Here is a 23042-nt window from a genome sequence, read left to right as displayed (position 1 = left end):
TGTCTACAGATGTGCTACTGTTCCCCTGCACTGTAGTTGGAAGAACCACACTCTGCATCATACTGTCAGGACTGATCTCACCTCGCATTCTTATGAAAACAGTGCATAGTCAGGATTGTCAGGTGTCATGCAAGCAAGTACATTAATTTTGACTGAACGGCATTGGAATTTTTAACAGTTATTTTCTTCCGAATAGAGCAGCAATTTATTTTTCGTGGCTGTGATTCATCTAGTACCGCACTTCATACAACGCGTCGTCCATAATGTGCTTTGATATTGAATTATAGTTACAATGTTTTCGGTGAGTGGACAATTAGTTTCTTGTAGCATTTAGTTCGATTGATTTTCTTTATTTCAAATTCTGCATTTCAGAACACTGTTCACATGCGCAACACATTGCCCATGTCAGTTTTCCTTAGGAACTGAATACGATATCTGTGAGTACATGTTACATGAGGAGAAAGTTTTTGGAAGAAATGTATTCAGTTTCCTCAAATTCAGACAAAATTTTAATAGAAAGCTTACAATGGATCAAATAATACAATTTATGTTTGGAGATGAAAACAGCACAATTATTGCCCAGGGTAAGAAGGTACCAATGTAACGTCAAAGCGGAATCTCAGAATAAGATAAAACTATCTTTGCAAAGCATATTGAGTGATCAGATTCATCTGTAGCTTAAAATATGAAGAATGGCAACAGAGTAAGAAGCTATAATAGTTGGTCCACAATGTCTAGCGTTGGCGGCGAAGAAATATCGTAATGCAGATCACCCAAGACGAGAGATGTCGAATGTGTGGAGTACACTGTGTTGTTGTATGTCAATCGTAAAGATGATCATGCCCATTAATCGATGTATCTGGGCTGTTTGATGGGAAAATTAATGACAAACGTCTGTGAAGAAATTGAAATTTAATGATCCGAGCGTCGAGGCCAGTACAATGTCGAACGTTAAAACTGATGTCATCCCTGTAATCATTAGTGTCCGGGGTGAATACAACATAACCGGGAGAGCAGCCTATCTAGAACTCCAGACTGCAAGACTGTGAATTACAATATATAGTACCGTTAAGAAAAGCCCACATCTCGCGTAAGGAACTAGAAAATCACATGAGTCACCAGAATTACTCCTGTACAAGCTGCAAGTATCCCAGAGTTAGATGTGCCTGTATCCCACAATGTAATCTCCATTTTGAAAAAAAGACAGAGAATAAAAGGAAGTAAAGGAGAAAAATATCAAATACTACAATTATGCCTCTGTATAAAGTATTGTGAGCCTTCACCATGTCTTTAATAATTCTGAACTAAAACTGTTCTACCTCTGGGCTACACCAGCCTCAGTAAGATTCGTATCGCAGCACGGATACTATGTGTACGGGATTTTTATCCTCGGAATACAGCCTAATCGCGTAACAGAGCTACATGAACAACTTGACTACCAGTAAACAATGAAGGACAAGAAGAAAAAGACATTGCAGAATCTGGAGCAAAAGGTAGGAAGAGCACAGCTGCTTACGTATGAACTTGTAACTCATCAGTGAAAGAAGAGACCGATACATATCTGAAATTGTTCATTATGATACTGTTTTGAGTTAGTAAATTGCGATACATACTTACAGATGAGTTACAACATTTGAGCTAATTCATAAACACCATTTTCCTAAACTCTCAGAAATTAATGTGAGCAATATTTTCACTTATAATTATGGCATTATGTCAGTTGTACTAAATAGACAATAAATGGGATAAACAGTTAGTGACTATGTTAATTAATATAGGTACTTTTTATGCTTTCTGCTAAATACAAGCTGAGAAATTCGTGATAATTTAAAATCGTAAGAGTTTTGTTCGAAAGTTAAAAATTAAAGCTTATTATTCTTTATTTTATGCCACCTCACTGGCTGGAATAATGTGGGTAAATTGACTGGAAATAATCTCATTGAAGCAATATTCTCAAAAATAATAATGTGAGCAAAATAAATTATTTTTAGAACATTCTGTAACAAAAGATGGCTTAAAGCAAAGAATAAATACACTGATTTTGTTAAATTTAAACTGTAATTTCACTATGTACATATAATCATTGTCTATTGCTTTCCTTTCAGTTTATAAGTAATTTGAAAAGGTTATCTCCCTGAAAGCTCACACGCCAAAACAGGATTCATATAAAGGGTGAAGGAGCGACAGTTATGTGTTTTCCTTGTTAGGTATTATTCAAGTATTCAAAATGTTTGAGGCCTTTGTTATATAACTTCAAGATTTATAAAAAAATAAGTCACTTGCTCCACTTGTTGTGCGAAGAATAAGTCCTGTGTTAGTTGTTTGATGTTTATTTTGTCTGGAATATTTTTTAGAAAATGTGTGTGGGAGTAAGGTAACAAATAGATTCATTGGATGTAAGTAGTTTAATAAACATGTTTAATAGCTGTGAAACCCCTGTAAGTAGAGAACATGATAGAATCTGAAAACAAAGTTTGAGCCATCATGACTGAAGGTGAGTAATGAAATTAGATATTGTTTATGAGTCTCACTGTCTGTAATAACTTCCCACATGCTCAGATAACTCTGATTAATACCAAACAGCACTAATAAAATGATTCAATGATATGCGTACTGAAGCATTATTAAGTTACATCAACTTATTTGGCGGTTATAAAGAGATAAACATTACAACATGTGTAGCATATCAACAGAATGAGAACTAGTACTTGGTTTTAGAATCACATTTCCGCTCTGCAGTGGAGTGTAGCCTTAGAAGAACTTAATGGCAGATTAAAACTGTGTGCCACATTGGGACTTGAATCTGGGACCTTTACTTTTCGCAGGAAAGTGCTCATCTGGCTATACTTCCCACGTATGTCTTACAACATGTTCTCCCAGCTGCACTTCTAGCAGTAGCTCATCTCCTATCTTCCAAAATTCCCAGAAGTCCCCCTGCCTAACTGCAAGAGTATCACTACTGGAAGAAAGGGTATTGCGAATATGTGGCTTAACCATGGCCTGGGCAATGCTTCCAAAATAAAGTTAGTGAATTGAAGAGGGGACCACTGCTACCAGCTGCAGCAGGACATTAAGGAGAATCAGCGGCGACGAGTGCAATTGTGTATTGGACAGGGATTCGAACGCTGGATCTCCAGCTTACTAGGCAGGTGCTGTAGCCACTGCACCATCCGGGACACACTGTTATCACAACTGCACTATCTCGGTATGCCCCACAGCTGATCCACACTTCCAACGAGCGCCACCCGCATTGCCTGTCCACTATACTCCTGTTCGCTACTCACAGATTCTCACATGAGGTTGGATGTATTTGTGCATTCGCATTGAAGCAAGTGGATACAGGCTTATGAGTTGTCAATATGCATGGTGTCCGTTCCTTTGAGAGAAGATGCCATGCAGATCCTGCAGCTGTCATATACTAAATTAAATTGAAGGGGTGGATCACTGCTGTCAGATCCAGCGGGACATTCAGCGAAATCAGTGGTGATGAGCGAAAATGTGTGTCTGACCGGGATTCGAACCCAGGATCTTCTTTTTACTAGACAGGTGTGGTAGCCACTGTGTCATTGGGGACACAGCGTTATTGCAACTGCACGGACTATCTTGGTACATCTCACAGCCGATCCCGCTGCAGGTGAAGCAGTGATACCCCTTCAAATTAGGTATAATGCTTCACAACTGTGGGATCTATATGTTGTCTGTTCTTTCGAAGGAACAGACATCATGACAAGACGAGGCAGTAATGGAAGTAAAGTAGTGAGAGGCCTGCCCAGTTGGCCGTGCGGTCCAACGCATGGCTTTCTGGGCGGGAAGGAGCACCTGGACCCCGGCATCAATCTGCCCGGCGGATTTGTGTCGAGGTCCGGTGAACACGCCAGTCTGAGGATGGTTTTTAGGCCGTTTTCCATCTGCCTTGGAAAATGCGGGCTGGTTTCCTTTATTCGGCCTCTGTTACTCTACGTCGGTGATTGCTGGGCAAACAAGTACTCCACATACGCGTACACCACCATTACCACGCAACCATAGGATTATACTCGTCTGGTGTGAGACGTTCCCTGGGGGGGAGTCCACCGGAGGCCGAACCGCACAATAACCCTGGGTTCGGTGTGGGGCGGCGGAGGGGTGGCGTGGACTGCGATAGTCGTCGTTGGATTGTGGACCACTGCGGCTGCAGCGGGGACGGAGCCTCTCCGTTGTTTCTAGGTCCCCACGATACAATACAAAGTAGTGAGAAAGTGCTGTGAGTTGTGCTCATGTAACACATTCGGTTGAGAAGTTGGGCATGAAGGGTGAAGGTCCCAAATAGTAGTCCTGGTGTGGCATGCAGTTTTAATCTCCCGTGAACTTTATTTGTGGACAGCTGAACGCACCAGGCAGAGGAGATGGAGAGGAACTGGGCACTGCACAGTGAGTGGCGCGCGCTCACCTCGCGGTCCCTGTCCGGAGAGAGGTGTGTGCGCGAGTCTCGGCGGCCGCGGCTGTAGGAGGCGGAGTCGGGGCTGAGCGAATCGCGGCGCGCCTTGCGCCCCGCCCCCGGGCCCGGAGGCCCCCCGCCGCCGTCGTCGGACGCGGGCTGCAGGTCTGGCGACAGCGTGGGCTGCGAGCCGCGCCGCCCGCCGCCGCCACCGCTGGAGCTGCCGCCGCTGCCCGACGAGCCGGCGCCGCCCCACACCCCCGGCGGCAGCGAGCTCTCGTCGACGGCCGTCGACTGGCGCGGCAGCCGCGGGAACTTGCCCGAGGACTCCTTGCCCGACGAGCGCCGCTCCGGCGACGCGTGCGACCGCGAGTCGCGCCGGCTCTTGTAGTACACCTGCCGGCAACAGGGGCTCGCTACAACACCGCACTACTCTCACCTGCATCTTGCTGCACACTATCAGCTCCATGTGAGAATATTTGCCAGACCAGTACTCGTGTCTAGAACCCATCATCAATGACTCTTCATAGACAGAAGAAACCGATAAATGGAAACATGTTGTTGTTGTTGTTCATGTTGTTGTGGTCTTCAGTCATGAGACTGCTCTGATGCAGCTCTCCGTGCTACTCTATCATGGGCATCTATCCATGCTAGCATGAGTTTCTTAGAAGTAGATAGGGGTTGCGAAGCAAATCGCTTGATACGGGCAAGTCTTCAGGTCCAGATTGTATACCGATTAGGTTCCTTCCAGATTACGCTGATACAATAGCTCCCTACTTAGCAGTCATATACAACCGCTCGCTCACCGATAGATCTGTACCTGCAGACTGGAAAGTTGCGCAGGTCGCACCAGTGTTTAAGAAAGGTAGTAGGAGTAATCCATCGAACTACAGACCTATATCATTGACGTCGGTTTGCAGTAGGGTTTTGGAGCATATACTGTATTCAAACATTATGAATCACCTCGACGGAGCGATCTATTGATACGTAATCAGCATGGTTTCAGAAAACATTGTTCTTGTGCAACACAGCTAGATCTTTATTCGCACGAAGTAATGGCCGCTATCGACAGGGGATCTCGAGTTGATTCCGTATTTCTACATTTCCGGAAAGCTTTTGACACCGTTCCTCACAAGTGACTTCTAATCAAGCTGCAGGCCTATGGGGTATCGTCTTAGTTGTGCGACTGGATTCGTGATTTCGTGACAGGAAGGTCGCAGTTCGTAGTAATAGACGGCAAATCATCGAGTAAAACTGAAGTGATATCAGGTGTTCCCCAGGAAAGCGTCCTGGGACCTCTGCTGTTCCTGAACTATATAAATGACCTGGGTGACAATCTGAGCAGTTCTCTTAGGTTGTCCGCAGATGATGCTGTAATTTACCGCCTAGTAAGGTCATCCGAAGACCACTATCAGTTGCAAAGCGAATTAGAAAAGATTCCTGTATCATGTGGCAGGTGGCAGTTGGCAGTTGACGCTAAATAACGAAAAGTGTGAGGTGATCCACATGAGTTCCAAAAGAAATCCGTTGGCATTCGATTACTCGTTAAATAGTACAATTCTCAAGGCTGTCAATTCAACTAAGTACCTGGGTGTTAAAATTACGAACAACTTCATTTGGAAAGAACACATAGATAATATTGTGGGGAAGGCGAGCCAAACGTTGCGTTTCATTGGCAAGACACTTAGAAGATGCAACAAGTCCGCTAAAGACACAGCTTACACTACACTCGTTCGTCCTCTGTTAGAATATTTCTGCGCGGTGTGAGATCCTTACCAGGTGGGATTAACGGAGGACATCGAAAGGGTGCAGACAAGGGCAGCTCGTTTTGTATTATCACGTAATAGGGGAGAGGGTGTGGCAGATATGATACGCGAGTTGGGACGGAAGTCATTAAAGCAAAGACGTTTTTCGTCGCGGCGAGATCTATTTAAGAAATTTCAGTCACCAACTTTCTCTTCCGAATGCGAAAATATTTTGTTGAGCCCAACCTACATAGGTTGGAATGATTATCAAAATAAAATAAGAGAAATCAGAGCTCGAACAGAAAGGTTTAGGTGTTCGTTTTTCCTGCGCACTGTTCGGGAGTGGAATGGTAGGGAGATAGTATGATTGTGGTTCGATGAACCCTCTACCAAGCACTTAAAGGTGAATTGCAGAGTAATCATGTAGATGTAGATGTAGATCATGTGCAAGCTTCTTCATCTCCCAGTACTTACTGCAACCTACATCCTCCTGAATCTGCTTAGTGTATTCATCTCTTGGTCTCCCTCTACGATTTTTAACCTCCACGCTGCCCTCCAATGCTAAATTTTTGATCCCCTGATGCCTCAGAACATGTCCTACCAACCGGTCCCTTCTTCTTGTCAAGATGTGCCACAAACTCCTCTTCTCCCCAATTCTATTCAGTACCTCCTGATTAGTTATGTGATCTACCCATGTAATCTTCAGCATTCTTCGGTAGCACCATATTTCGAAAGCTTCTATTCTCTTCTTGTGCAAACTCTTTATCGTCCACGTTTCACTTCTATACATGGCTACACTTCATACAAATAATTACAGAAACGACTTTCTGACACTTAAATCTATACTCAATATTAACAAATTTCTCTTCTTCAGAAACGCTTTCCTTGCCATTTCCATGGAAACATAAAATGAGCGTAATGTACAAAGTGCATTCCACAAGTAATGCGACCAAATTCATAAAAAGTCATTTATTGACTATATTCGTACAAGTAATCAAAAATTTTCAAAATAGCACCCTCTTCCAGAGATACACTTCTGGAGGAGGCGTTTCCATGCCTGGAAAGCATCTTGGAATGCCTTTTCCGGAATGTCCTTTAGAGCTGATGTAACATGCGGCTGGATGCTTTGAATCGGGTCCCAATGTTTTCCTCTCATGACTCCTTTTCACCGAGGAAACAAAAAAAATGTCAGCAGGAGCCAGGTCAGGACTGTTGGGAGGCTGGGGAACCAATGGGGTCTTGGTCCTGGCCTGGAAGCCGTTGAAAATGAAGGCGCTGTGACTCGGCGTGTTGTCGTGGTGAACTTCCCACGTGTCCTTCATGTCGCTTCGGCAGCGCGAGACCACCCGTTTCAGTCTTTTGGGCACTAAACTGAGTTCACTGTAGTCCCGGTAGGTACGAATTCGTGGTGGACAATGCCTCTGACGTCAAAGAAGACAATGAGCATGGTTTTGATCATGGACTTGCTCATGCGTGCCTTCTCGGGACGGGGCGACGATGGGGTGTGCCTATCTGAACTCTGCCTTTTTGTCTCAGGGTCGTACGCAAAAATCCACGACTCATCACCAGTGATAACTGAGTTTTTCACACATTTCCACCATTTCTCGGCAACGAAGTACTCTCTCGTGCTTGTTTTCGTGGGTCAACACTTTTGGGACGAGTTTGCACGCACCTTTCTCATGTTAAAATCTTCGGTCACAATGCAGAAAACGGTTGTTTATGACATCTTTACAGTTTGTGCTATCAATTGAAGTCTCAACCGTCAGCCAAATAATCGCTCACACGCTTCACACTTTTGTCGATTCGTGCGGTTGATCGATTGATGGCCGTCCACTGCGGGGTTCGTCGGTGATTTCCTCTCCGCGCTCCATGAGCGATTTGTGCCGTCGGACAACTTGTGATTCGGACAACCAATCAATCCCAAAGGCTTGCTGAAGTAATGGAAACGTTTCGGTGGCGGAGTTCCCAAGTTTAACGCAAAATTTGATAGCGTACCGTTGCTCTACAGAATGATCCATTGTGCCGCGTGTTACATAAACTCAAAATGGGCTTGACGGAAACGCACGTCCTGACTCTCCGGCAGCTCGCAGAGCGTTTTGAAGCTAACACCCCCCTCCACTTTGCCGAGCCGGTTACAACACGCTGTGGTTGCGTCAGAAAAAATTGGTTGCATTACTTGTGGAACGCACTCTGTAAGAACATTCTGTACACATTTCTGTACAAAGGTAAGGTTACTCACATATTGTATACGTCTCTGTCAAATGACGAGTGTGACAAGTACGAAATTGTTGTGACTAGTCGAAACTACTTTCATTCGGCCACAACTGTGAGTTCTCTGATTATCCTGAGATAAGGCTCATCTCAATGCACCATATGCTACGTTGGTTCACTTTATTTCACAAACGGATAAAAGATTTGCTTAACTTTAACACAGTCCTTTGCCACAGGATTGGTTGATAAGTTACAGTTAGCATTGACTATTGAAGCATCACTTGATGCACAGGTTAACAAACTATTTTCTTGGAGAACAGTATTCCATATTTAAATGAACAGGTCCATCAGTGGTCCTAAGTACGATGTCGACTGGTGTGGTTGAATCTCGAACTGGGTAATGTCTCATGTTGAGGGCGCTGCAGAAGTAATAGGGGAAGAGTGTTCCTTCACGAGCGTGTCTCTAAGTCAACGCCGATTGCAGCGAGCCCTCACTAACCTCCGTGGTATCGATTCACTTTGCTGTGGCACAGCGATCTCTGCACGATACGGCAGATATTTCATGGTGTTAAAATTGATGTCCATCTAGAAAAACATACACGGGCCAGTCACATCAATGCGACCACCGCCTGTGTTCGGCGTCAATGTGCAATAACCAATCACAGACGGCAGGTGGGACAGCAACAGTAGTGAATATGATATAACGCGTATTATGGGCGGAGGTGGGGACGAGGTTCGGAAAAAAACAGTGCAGTATTGCCGAAATAGAGCAAATTAAATGCTGTCCGGAAGGGCCATTGGGTTTAGTGACAAGTGATTAAGTTGTCAAAACTCCACATGAACCAATGGGTTACCAACAGTGTCTCCTCAACGACTGTTCAGCAACCTGCTGTTCATCGACGCTGAGGGCTGAAATATCGCAGACGGACGTCCACTGAGAGGGAACAGCCGGCCGAAGTGGCCGTGCTGTTAAAGGCGCTGCAGTCTGGAACCGCAAGACCGCTACGGTCGCAGGTTCGAATCCTGCCTCGGGCATGGATGTTTGTGATGTCCTTAGGTTAGTTAGGTTTCACTAGTTCTAAGTTCTAGGGGACTGATAACCTCAGCAGTTGAGTCCCATAGTGCTCAGAGCCATTTGAACCATTTGTTTGAGAGGGAACAGGAGGTCTTCTCAGATGAATCACTTTTTATGCTCCATTGCATACATGGCTGTTGGCGTGTACGGCGTGAAACGTGTGCAAGCCGAGGGATCCAGGCCAGAGGAGGAAGCGTTATGATCTTCGGAAATTTTTCGTGACACTCCCCGGGTGACGTTGGTATTCTGGAAGACACAATGGATCACCAAAAGTATCCGTCTAATTTTGGGGACCATGGCTATCCCTACATGCAGTTTGTCTTTCCTCGGCACAATGGCATCTACCAGCAGGACAATGCAACATGCCACATAGCTGTCAGTGTAAGTTAGTAGTTCGAAGAGCACCTCGATGAGAGTTTGATGCTCTGCCCTGGTCACCAAACTCCCCGGCTGTAAATCCAATCGAGAATCTGTGAGACCTCCTCGATAGGGCTGTTCGTGGCATGGATCTAGTGTAGGTGTAGGCGTCCACGGCATGGCTGTAAATCCCTGTCGGTACTTTCCAGAACATCACCGACCTCTTACTGCACATTTCGCAGCGTTCAGCGCTGCAAAACGTTGTTATTCAGCCTCTTGACAGGTGGTCGCATTAATGTGACTGGGCAGTGTAGAACCCGTGGACTTTTGAAACTTAATTATAAGCATGTCTACGTGATCACATTAAAGTCGATTGCCTGCGTAACCTCTGTGGTGCACAGGTTGTCGTGTATACTGTCAAACGCTAAATGGGCACATTTCTTGGTAGTGTTTATCATGGGGTGTTCAGTGTTTACCAGTTATAAAAAAACAGACACGACAGCCTATGTACATCCGTATAATTTGAATTTTGATGACCACGCGGTTCTGTGTTTTAACATCATGTAGATTTTATACAGGCTACACGTGTCATTTGATACAGACATACACGATATGTAAGTAACCTTATCTTTCTACAGCAATGTATACAGAATCTTCTTATCTTGTACACATTGATATGTATACGTTTATTTTCAGATCATTTGAATAAGACGCCACAGTTGTGGTGATTAAACATTTTTACATGCAGCTCATAGTGTACAACAAGACGTCATGTAACAAATAGTTACAATATGCAGAACACGAAGCATACAAGATTTCACACAAGTCTTATTATTTATGGTAGATTTACTAAGTACTTGTTCTTGTATGATATCTGTAGGAAAGAGGCGCTCAGCTCACGAATTGCTAATTGAGGTGGAAATAGGAACTCACTGTGCGGTCTAATAATGCCTGGAGATAGGGCAGTAGTGTAATCTGCATAACCTGCAGGACCATAAGTGGTCTGTGAGAAGGGCTAGCAAATGTAACATTACAGTTTCGATTTCACAAGCACGCGATACAAAAGGATCGCAGGTTCATTGCACATCGACAGTGTTTCGGAATACAATTTACCTACATGGCCGCGCCATCCAGCACTGCCGTACTTAAGCTGAAGGTCGTTTGAGACCTCTAAGAAAATAAGCCTAGTCTAATCCGTGTCTAGTGACAAATTTACTTTAACCAGGAGATCTTATATATTATCCAGCTTTAGATATTTGTCTGGAAAAGATTGTCCTTTAGCACCACTCACAGGTTTAGCCTCTTGGCTACACGAAAACTCTGCCTGCCAGACAGTCTTACCACCCAAGTAATTTAATATAGATGTGACTCTAATAAGACATATGTTGTTAAAAAAATGGTTCGGATGGCTCTGAGCACTATGGGACTCAACTTCTCAGGTCATTAGTACCCTAGAACTTAGAACTACTTAAACCTAACTAACCTATGGACATCACACACATCCATGCCCGAAGCAGGATTCGAACCTGCGACCGTAGCGGTCTCGCGGTTCCAGACTGCAGCGCCTAGAACCGCACGGCCACTTCGGCCGGCTACATATGTTGTTAATGTAATGAAAACATTTCCATAAATTTACATTATATAAATGGGAGAAATTATACCATATCACTATATTTGTAGTAAATAAAAACTGAAAATTACTTGTTCGTTAAATAATAAAAATAGTAAGTGCTGAATGTCATGGAATTGTGACTGGAGACGGAACATTATTTTAAATGCATAAAATATAACAATATTACTAATCAAAAAACATAAATTCGTAATGTTGAATATTAGGACGAAGTAATACCGTACCTGGAGGTCTAGGGGCAGATGCAATCAGCTTGATAATTGACTATCAAAACCTGCCGTTATATATGTGGCTAACCGGCAGTAAAAGAACTGAGTCATTAAATGCTATAGAAGGTAGAATATAATCTCTAAAGACAAGAATTTTAACAAAGTGACCTAATTCTAGGCTATTTGTTCTAGAATACAGCATGAAATGCAGACATGTACAGCACATGTCAAAATACAGAAACCAATGCCTAATGCGAAATATTCCAGTATATTCTGCCATATGTTCGTGAAGTTGATCGCATTTGAAGACCAAAAAGACATAAAATATGAATATATTCCACATCTGTCTTTAGGTCGAAGTGTTTCGTATACTGTGTACTATGTAATGCATTTCTAGAATTTATGCTTCATATGAAAATAGTGAACGGCTAAAACATATTGCTATAAACAGAGGCCTGGGTGCTACATACAAATGTATGCGCCCATTTGTAAACAACAATTAATAAAATGGATACAGCCTTGCTGTAGTGGATACATCGGTTCCTGTCACATGACCGAAGTTAAGCAATGTCGGATATGGCCGGCACTTGGATGGGTGACCATACGAGCCGCCATGCGCTGTTGCCATTTTTCGGGGTGCACTGAGCCTCGTCATGCCAATTGAGGAGCTACTGGACCGAACAGTAGCGGCTCCTGTCAAAGAAAACCATCGTAACGACCAGGAGAGCAGTATGCTGACCACATGCCGATCCTATCCGCATCCTCCGCAGAGGGTGATATAGCGGTCAGATGGTCCCGATGGGCCACTTGTGGTCTGAATGTGGAGTGTCTTCTTTTTTGTTCTTTTGCTAGAAATATAAAAACATTAGATGCCAATTACAATCACAAGTAGCCCGATGGAATACTTTTTTGGTCTCACGGATCATGCCTTATTTCAGGACTGTTACTAAATATGTGAGAATAGCTTACGGTCAGTTGGTAGGTAGAAAAAAAAGTTCCATATCTAATACAATGATGTAAGACTAGTTATGGCCGTAATTGGCATTTAACGTTTTTAGTACCTTTTGTGTGTCTATCTTATTAATTGGCGTTTTACTAATGGGCATATACCACGCCCTTTGTACATAGCAGCCAGGCCTCGGGTTATAAGAGTATGTAATTTATATCTATTCACTGCTTTTATGAGATGCATATATTCTAGATGTGTTTTATTTGGTATGCAATATATGAAACAGAATTTAAGCTAGATGTGTATTATATGTGTACTTTATGGCTTCAGGAATTTTGAATGTAGTGTGAAGTGAGTGATGAAGCAGCGGAATTCAACTAGTTGACAACGTGGAAGATGAGCTACCTCTGCCCACGTTGTGTGGTAGTTTGGTGTCTACCTGAGTGGTCGAGTCCCTCCTGGAGGTGAGCATGGGGTGAGCTGGTGAGGAGGAGCTGGCTGGTGATGCCTGTCCAGACTGGGTACTGCTGCTGCTCGTCTGCTGTTGTTGTTGTTGCTGCTGCTGCTGCTGCTGTTGTTGCTGCTGCTGTTGCTGTTGCTGCTGCTGCACGGGTTGGTTGATGATGGTCACCTCTGCCACCACCACTGGTGGGGGCGGCTGCGGAACGGCTATGCTAGCAGCGGGCGTCTGTGCAGCAAGTGTGGTTCAAAGCGTTACTCTCGATTCACATACAGTTGTAACGAAAATGATACAGGGCAACTTCAGGAGAGCTTTCTCCCACAGAAACGATTAATACCCAAGTTCGACTACATCGAAGGTAGTATAAACATGCGAATCACATCACTGCTTGCTTCGATGTGCCAGGCAGCTCACTACCTCACTTGTATGTGGTAACAACTGCTTAAATGGTCATTGTGAATTTGGGAAACACTAGACTGTTTACTGATCTTCATTGAGCCCCTGATTTAATTGTGATGGATTCAATAACTGTTGATACACGAGCAGATATCCGCGATGGGCCATGGATATTTCAGGTGGATCTTGAATACCAACGGTCCCCACCACTGCTTTAGTGGACGCACGACCTTCCGACCGTTATCCGCAGTTCCCGGTACCGGCTTTGCGGCCTCTCACTAGGTACGGGCGGATTTCTGCGACGAGCCTCGTTCGCAAAGTCCGGCATTTTCCGGCTAGCCGATAGCGGGCGCGCTACTCCGGCAGAACTGCGCGCTTACGTCTGCTACCGCGCAGTCATTCTCAGCTGATTTTAAACAATCTTTTCGTAAGAAATTGTTTTTTATGCTGGTTATAGGTTTATATATCGGCTTCATGATGACGGTCTTAACATTTCCCTAATGGTCAGAGGTAGTGTTGAGGCTAAAAAAGTGGTGTATCATAGTAAGAGATACAGAGACGATCGAGTGTGCCCGGGCTTACTCCAATTCACTACGACCAGCGCATCATCAGAACGCGGCTGCGATCAACATGCAAAGGACTACACCATGATTTAAGAGTGTATGCTTAAGTAAATGTATGTTGACATTGTAAAGCCTCAGAATGATGAAATGAATATGTTAGGAAAAATATACCGTCTCAAGATAAAAATAAGTGGCACTGAATAATAAAACTAATTGATCAGAGTATGTGAATGTAGGTCACAGTTAACAGTTACAAGTGTCAACTTCACAAGAGCAATATTTTTGTTAAAACCGGCATCTTTACGAAAAACTGAAGCCACTAAAAATTAGAACCGGAAAGCTGAAAATTCGTATGTAACCTCAGTTTCACGTAAAAAGATTAAATATGTGACACCAAAGGGCGCCGCTATTAGTTTTCAAGTTATTAACTGAAAACCAAATTTCGAGCAGAAAGGTCCTTATTCGTGATAGATTAAGTATCATTTGTATTTCTAATAGGAAGTTATAATTACAGCACTCAATTGCATTTATGAAATGACAAAGCTGTACCAAGTTTCAAGATAAAACCTTTTCAGTAACTAAAGCAAACTTGACTGAATTTATGCAAAATTCAAGAATGTAAATTGTTAAACGATAGTGTTATTATACTATGCATGTCCGAGGAAGGTGACATGTAGATACTGCTGCTTGTGAATAGGGGCGGTTTACAGCAGGTGTTGCGTTTGGCAGTCCGCTGTACCCTTATATAAACACAGTCACGGAGGCACTGGTGGGAGACACTTCACATCGAGATGCCAAACTCAGCATCCCTCAAACACCTGAGTGGGTTGTTGCTTGGATGACGTCAGAGCTGGGCAGACTTGAATGCGTCTTACTAAATGTTGGAATTGAACTTACGAGGACCGAACACCGTCCTGGATCGCTAAGATTTCACGGAAGTAACTGTTTGTGTGCCGCACATCATTCTGACAAAACCGGCTGGCCAGTGGCGAGGTTATTTTTCACTTCTAAGACGGGCAATTAAATTTTGGTGACTGTAAGTCAGGGCGATAGACTATTTTACTTGTAGCTTCCTGTAAAGGTCGTCTCGAAACTGTTCATAGTGCTGCTTCCGCTACAGATACAAGTTACAGTACTGAGAATTAAATTTTTGTGCAGATGAGCTTGTACAAAATATTTCAATCATTTAAAGCTCAAATTTCTTATTCATATAGTTCCTGATCCCACTGAATAAGTAGCAACAACAAAGAGGAACTTCTTTCAGTGAGCACTCAGAGCAACGTGAACTTTCAGACTGCGAATTATGGCCAGTATTTTCTCCATTGCTCTCTGGATGACTGCAAATTAGTTTTCAGACTCTTGGAAAGGATGCACAGACAATTAAACAGTCTTTTTATAACGACATAACGCAGTAACGGCAATTTTATTATTGCCCGCCGCTCCACAGCGTGGTATTTTGCATGTAAATTACACACTGCGTAAAATTCGAGAAGTTTGCAATAAAAAATAGTGATCGGTATGTATTAGACCACATATTGCTGCATATAAAATAAAGCTAACGTACTGAACTTTTCTTTAGGTTTCTGCTATCATGCGCACTGGCAATGAAGCTGGAATGAAAAAAATTCCATCATATCTCACAAGGGAACCTCCCCATCGCACCCCCCTCAGATTTGGTTATAAGTTGGCACAGTGGATAGGCCTTGAAAAACTGAACACAGATCAATCGAGAAAACAGGAAGAAGTTGTGTGGAACTATGAAAAAATAAGCAAAATATACAAACTGAGTAGTACATGCGCAAGATAGGCAACATCAAGGATAGTGTGAGGTAAAGAGCGCCGTGGTCCCGTGGTTAGCGTGAGCAGCTGCGGAACGAGAGGTCCTTGGTTCTAATCTGCCCTCCAGTTATAAGCTTAATTTCTTATTTTCGCAAAGTCATGATCTGTCCATTCGTTCATTGACGTCTCTGTTCACTGTAATAAGTTTAGTGTCTGTGTTTTGCGACCGCACCGCAAAACCGTGCGATTAGTAGACGAAAGGACATGCCTCTCCAATGGGAACCGAAAACATTTGATCGAAAGGTCATAGGTCAACCGATTCCTCCACGGGAAAACACGTCTGATATATTCTATACGACACTGGTGACGGCATGTGCGTCACATGACAGGAATATGTTGTCGACACACCTAACTTGTACACTTGGCGAATGGGTAAAAATATTCTTCTACCTTGCCTGATTTAGGTTTTCTTGTGGATGTGATAATCACTCCCAAAAAAGTGATGAAAACATAAGAGTTTGTCACATAAACTGAAAATAAAAAATTAAAGTTTTCACTCGACGGAAGACTTGAACCTAGGACCTCTCGTTCCGTAGCTGCTCTCGCTAACCACGGGACCACGGCGCTCCTTGACTCCCAGTTTCCTTGATGTTGCCTATCTTCGCATGGACTACTCAGTTTGTATACTTTACTAATTTTTTTCATAGTTCCACACTACTTCTTCCTGTTTTCTCGATTGATCTGTGTTCAGTTGTTCAAGGCCTATCCACTGTGCCAACTTATAACTAAATCTGAGGGGGGTGCGATGGGGAGGTTCCCTTGTCAGAAATGGTTTGAGACAACGAAATGAGATTTTGGCAATGATCGCACACAAGGAAGGCAATATATTGCCATATGTTAAACAACGAGACATTTTTTGTCTACCACGATTTAAAGTAACTTCAGACACTTGTAATGAAATGAAGTCATTTTTTTAGATTCGTAAGTATCTAGTGAAATTAGAAGTAGTGTGGCTTTGTAACAAGATAGTGAAACCACACATTCATATTTATACTGAGAATACGCTTTTTGGTAATTTTTGACTCGATTTGTCCTCAGTTCCTCGTTTAATAAACTACTGTGTCAGAATTACGTCGCATTTATAACTTCATTAGGATGTTAGCAAGGTGACAATGCACAGATACCTCATTGTTCTGACACAAGAAGCAAATTTTTACATTGCAAGAGGGGAAATGCAGGTCATACTCGGAATTCGCCTGTAATGAGCGAGAAGTCTTCAGGTTGCAGCAAGTTTTAGCTGGTACAAGTATACCAAAGGAGGTGTAAAATATAAAAACTTATACAACTTTACTATGAAATACCTTGTTCCTGAAAATTCGTACATGAAGATTACGCGAAGAAGAATTTGAGAAAAAAGTCGTTCAATGAGATGGTGGTGTAAAGGGAAGAGAAGGGGGGGGGGGAGTTGTATGAAGCAACTGTATAGTGAGCACTGATAAAATGTTGCTCTTACAATATTCATTGTTGTAGAGTATGACCCTCAACTTTTGTGCACAAATGTAAGTGGGTTCATATTTGTAAGTCTTTATAGAGCTATACAAATTTAAGCTCTGAATTAAATTTGGAATGGGGGTATGCAATGAAACGCCGTTGGTTGAATAGATTATGAGTGACAATTGGCGAGGCTTTTGCTTCCATTAAGAGATTCTGGTACGTTTGACTGTTTTAAAAATATGAATAACATGTAAGTTCTTCCTGTCTTTCAAAAAAAAATGTATGCTATCAAACGTCAGATTACTGCTGTAACAATACGTCTTGCATTATTTCAGAATTTTTAATTATTAAGCATGAACTTAATTCTGTATTTCTAATAATGTCAACGTTGTATTCTACCGGTGCTTGACATAACATGGCAACAAAATGAAATGTTTACAAAACATCACAATTACTTGATCACGAAGTGAAGTTTGACTTCTTAAACTATCGTCAGGCTGATGGCTGAAGAAGCTGAAGGCCACTTTGTCTTCTAGTCTTCTGGTGAACATCAGGAAAACATTTCCTATTTCACATTACCAAATTAGTTTATAGATTTTCAACGCAGCCTTTTTCGGCTCAAAAGTAGCTGACGTGATTACACTTACATGGAAAAAATAAATCTTAAGCAAAACCTTACTAATAAACATCTTACCACCAAGCCAGCACAGTGAAAGAAGTTGTAAACGATACAGAAATAATGGGGAACTGTCATATGGCTTTATACACTGAGGGAACATTATTGTGAAAGGAAATTGGTCATTACCTCAAGTGTTTCAAAAACAAAAGAAGCTGAACTCTGATGTCTTACCAAAAGTATTGTTTTAGCTCCAACATTTAATATAGTTACAAATTATGATATTTTTCTCCCTTCTAGTATTCCATTTATCCACTATCCACCATCACAAATTTTCGAACGAACAATCGACTCTTTCTATGACGTTGGTTGTACGTTGTTCCTCAGAACATTTTGAAGGACAATATCCTTTACAATTGTGTAGTTATGTAACGTCCTTTTATTTGTTCATACTGTATGATTTCGTCGATGGAGCCATATTCGAACAGCATGATCTGGATAAAGAGTTTTATCATGATACATCATTGTGATGAATGCACTATGCCCTATCAACGAAACAGATTGAAACGTTGCTAAAGAACAGGAACATTATCCAAGATTACTGGATATCCAGTCACCCTGTGATACAGAAATTTTTTTTTCGTATAAACCCAAACATGTTTCAGCACTTTCAGGCTACCGTCAGCGAGTATTAAATTTCTTCTTCATTATTGGGTTATGGTGGTTCATGGTGTTGGTTCCTGTAGTCATGTCCTAGTTCATGAACCACGGGCAACATATGAGTAGCCAAGTAAGTGGTCCCGACAGTCGGGATACCAGTTACTTTGGAATAAAGCAGGGCACCTCGGACATATTCTGAGTCGTGGTCACCTTTGTGCTCATACGGCGAAGACTACCAAATCCACCGGTTAGTCCCTCAACCGTTAGGGGTAAAACTCAATGCGACACGGGGAAAGTAAGGCTAGCAACCTGCTTCCCTGGTACTTTAAATATGATGCTGGCAACAATCAGAGAAAAATGCCTCGGACCTTTGGAGGTGACGGAGTCCCACCTCTAACTGACAAACCAGGGACTCCTAAGATACGACTTGCCAAACAATTGGTAATGAGATGGGGAGTTATTAATATCAATGGGGTCTACTCTGGGAAGAAGGTAGAGTTGGCAGAGGCTGCAAGTAAGATGGGGATGGACGTTTTTGCTGTTTGTGACATTCGGGTAAGGGGTGAGAAAGAAGAGGAAGTGGGAGAATACAAGGTCTACCTGTCAGAAGTCAAAGCAGGAATAGCACAATGGGGTGTAGGGCTTCACATCAGGAAAGAAGTGGAACACAGCGTAGTTGCAATAAGGTCTGTAAACGAACGACTGATGTGGATAGATTTGGCAGTGTCTAGCAAGAAAATTAGGATTGTGTCAGTATATTCACATTGTGAAGGGACAGATCAAGATAAGATGGATAGTTTTTATGAGGCACTCAGTGATGTAGTTGTTAGAGTAAAGGACAAGGACAGTGTTCTGCTGCTGGGTGATTTTAATGCTAGGATAGGAAATCGAACGGAAGGGTATGAAAAGGTTATGGGTAAATTTGGAGAGGATATGGAGGCCAACAGGAATGGGAAACAACTCTTGGATTTCTGTGCCAGTATGGGCTTCGTAATCACAAACTCCTTTTTTAAACATAAGAACATTCACCGGTATATTTGGGAAGGCAGGGGAACCAGATCTGTCATTGACTATATAATAACAGATCAGGAATTCAGGAAGGCTGTGAGGGACACACGTGTATTCAGAGGATTCTTTGATGACACTGATCATTATTTAATCTGTAGTGAAATTGGGATTGTGAGGCCGAAAGTGCAGGAGGTCAGGTCCATATGTAGGAGGATAAGAGTGGAGAAACTTCAGGATAAGGAAATCAGGCACAAGTACATAACAGCGATCTCAGAAAGGTACCAGTTAGTTGAATGTAGTCAATTACGGTCATTGGAAAAGGAATGGATAAGGTACAGGGACACAGTACTAGAAGTGGCTAAAGAATGTCTTGGAACAGTAGGGCATAAAAGTAGGAGGAAGCAAACAGCTTGGTGGAATGACACAGTCAAGGCAGCCCGTAAAAGGAAAAAGAAGGCGTATCAAAAATGGCTACAGACTAGAACTCAGGTAGACAGAGAAAGTTATGTTGAAGAAAGAAACAAAGCCAAACAGGTAAATGCAGCATCCAAGAAGAAATCTTGGGAAGACGTTGGAAACAGCCTGGAGACTATGGGTCAAGCTGCTGGAAAACCATTCTGGAGTGTAATTAGCAGTCTTCGAAAGGGAGGTAAGAAGGAAATGACAAGTATTTTGGACAGGTCAGGAAAACTGCTGGTGAATCCTGTGGATGCCTTGGGCAGATGGAGGGAATATTTTGAAGAGTTGCTCAATGTAGGTGAAAATACGATCAGTAATGTTTCAGATTTCGAGGTAGAATGGGTTAGGAATGATGATGGAAATAGGGTCACATTTGAGGAAGTCTAGAAAATGGTCAATAGATTGCAGTGCAATAAAGCAGCTGGGGTGGATGAAATTAAGTCGGAACTCATCAAATACAGTGGAATGTCAGGTCTTAAATGGCTACACAGGATAATTGAAATGGCCTGGGAGTCGGGACAGGTTCCATCAGACTGGACAAAAGCGGTAATCACACCAATCTTTAAACATGGAAACAGAAATGATTGTAACAACTACAGAGGTATCTCTTTAATCAGCGTTGTGAGTAAAATCTTCTTAGGTATTGTTGAAAGGAAAGTGCGAGTATTAGTTGAGGACAAATTGGATGAAAATCAGTGTGGGTTTAGGCCTCTTAGAGGTTGTCAGGACCAGATCTTTAGCTTACGGCAAATAATGGAGAAGTGTTAAGAGTGGAACAGGGAATTGTATCTATGCTTTATAGATCTAGAAAAGGCATATGACCGGGTTCCTAGGAGGAAGTTATTGTCTGTTCAACGAGATTATGGAATAGGAGGCAAACTTTTGGAAACAATTAAAGGTCTTTACATGGATAGTCAGGCAGCAGTTAGAGTTGACGGTAAATTGAGTTCATGGTTCAGAGTAGTTTCAGGGGTAAGACAAGGCTGCAACCTGTCTCCACTGTTGTTCATATTACTTATGGATCATATGTTGAAAACAATAGACTGGCTGGGTGAGATTAAGATATGTGAACACAAAATAAGCAGTCTCGCATATGCGGATGACTTAGTTGTGATGGCAGATTCGATTGAAAGTTTTCAAAGTAATATTTCAGAGCTAGATCAGAAATGTAAGGACTTTGGTATGAAGATTAGCATCTCCAAAACGAAAGTAATGTCAGTGGGAAAGAAATATAAACGGATTGAGTGCCAAATAGGAGGAACAAAGTTAGAACAGTAGGACGGTTTCAAGTACTTAGGATGCATATTCTCACAGGATGCCAACATAGTGAAAGAACTGGAAGCGAGGTGTAGCAAAGCTAATGCAGTGAGCGCTCAGCTACGATCTACTTTCTTCTGCAAGAAGGAAGTCAGTACCAAGACTAAGTTATCTGTGCACCGTTCAATCTTTCGACCAACTTTGTTGTATGGGAGCGAAAGCTGGGTGGATTCAGGTTACCTTATCAACAAGGTTGAGGTTACGGATATGAAAGTAGCTAGGATGATTGCAGGTACTAATAGATGGGCACAATGGCAAGAGGGTGTCCACAATGAGGAAATCAAAGAAAAACTGGGAATGAACTCTATAGATGTAGCAGTCAGGGCGAACAGGCTTAGATGGTGGGGTCATGTTACACGAATGGGAGAAGCAAGGTTACCCAAGAGACTCATGGGCTCAGCAGTAGAGGGTAGGAGGAGTCGGGGCAGACCAAGGAGAAAGTGCCTGGATTCGGTTAAGAATGATTTTGAAGTAATAGGTTTAACATCAGAAGAGGCACCAATGTTAGCACTGAATAGGGGATCATGGAGGAATTTTATAAGGGGGCTATTCTCCAGACTGAATGCTGAAAGGCATAATCAGTCTTAAATGATGATGATGATGATGATGATATTGGGTTATGTTGAATCATCTGGTATTGTTAACGTGTCATAGTTTTCGAAAACCCTTTCTCGGCTCCGATCTCATATGTTGTTGAAATGAACACATGGACACTACAGATCCTTTGCGGTACTTCACTCACAAATAACTTTCCACTTGACAGAAGACAGTGTTTAATGTTGGTGCTGTGTGCAAAATCCTGTTGGTCACTGTGGTTTGTAAAAGACAGGGAGAGACCGACTTAACATAGCTGAGTATATCACAATAGTAAAAAAAAAGTAACTTAATGAATCATGTAAATATTTCGCATGTGGCTATACTTTTCACTGAGGAACTGCATTTTATAGTAAAACTGACTAATTCTACATCACAGCTCAAGATCGCAAATATGATCCATGGAACATGCGAATAACTAAATCACATAAGCTGTTTAAGGAATACGTCTGTTGTATTTTCATATCGAAAAGTCATACGTGGTACCACCAAGCCTACAGTAAACTATATGTACCTATCTCTAACACACAGTTCTTGTTACAAACGTAAATGTTCATTAACACTTTTCTTAGTGTTCACCAAATAAACTGACGCCTAAAGAACACGTGACTATAGTGCTGCTCACAGTTTGCAGATTTTGAATGTAATTACATCGCTAGCACAGACATATCCCATTTGAAAGTGCAGTTTATTTTTTACATGTGTGCCATGGGCACCTTCTTTGAGCAGTTAAGCATTTACTGCCTTATGAAGTTCCAAACATTTACTATCAGAAACAGTCTTGATCACAACCATGTAGTGTGCAACCCATATACTGTCTGAACGCTGTTCATTTATCCTACATGTTTAAATATTTTTAACGTTTCTTAACTGAAAATATCTGTTGAATAAGCTAAGGTTTGTGTGTGTTTATTTTCCTTTCTTGTCAATATTCTTTTAACTAAGAAATTTTACTTTGTTATTCGACAAATAGTCCATTTTTTAGCAATGACATTACTCTGTCAGAAGTGGGTGGAGCCTCCAGTATATATGGTAAAATGTGCACTGGTTTTACCATCAGAAGGAGGTTCTTACTCATTGGTAATTCATCGTCTAATAGGTTTGTA

At 42.3% G+C, this 23042-nt stretch overlaps 1 protein-coding gene across 1 annotated transcript in view; it reads right to left on the bottom strand.

Annotated features, from left to right (window-relative positions):
• The window catches only part of LOC126209925 (serine/arginine repetitive matrix protein 1-like), a 124703-nt gene that overhangs the window by 40557 nt on the left and 61104 nt on the right, over window positions 1-23042 (bottom strand). The window contains exons 9-10 of the mRNA XM_049939044.1: window positions 4673-4810; window positions 4371-4597 (exon numbers count right to left, since the gene is read on the bottom strand). Coding sequence (XP_049795001.1) covers window positions 4371-4597; window positions 4673-4810 — 365 coding nt within the window. The remainder of the gene's footprint in view (window positions 1-4370; window positions 4598-4672; window positions 4811-23042) is intronic.

This window comes from Schistocerca nitens, chromosome 10 (assembly GCF_023898315.1).
Source record: "Schistocerca nitens isolate TAMUIC-IGC-003100 chromosome 10, iqSchNite1.1, whole genome shotgun sequence".
Classification (NCBI taxonomy): Eukaryota; Metazoa; Arthropoda; class Insecta; order Orthoptera; family Acrididae; genus Schistocerca; species Schistocerca nitens.
This window is presented reverse-complemented; position numbering and strand designations above follow the sequence as displayed.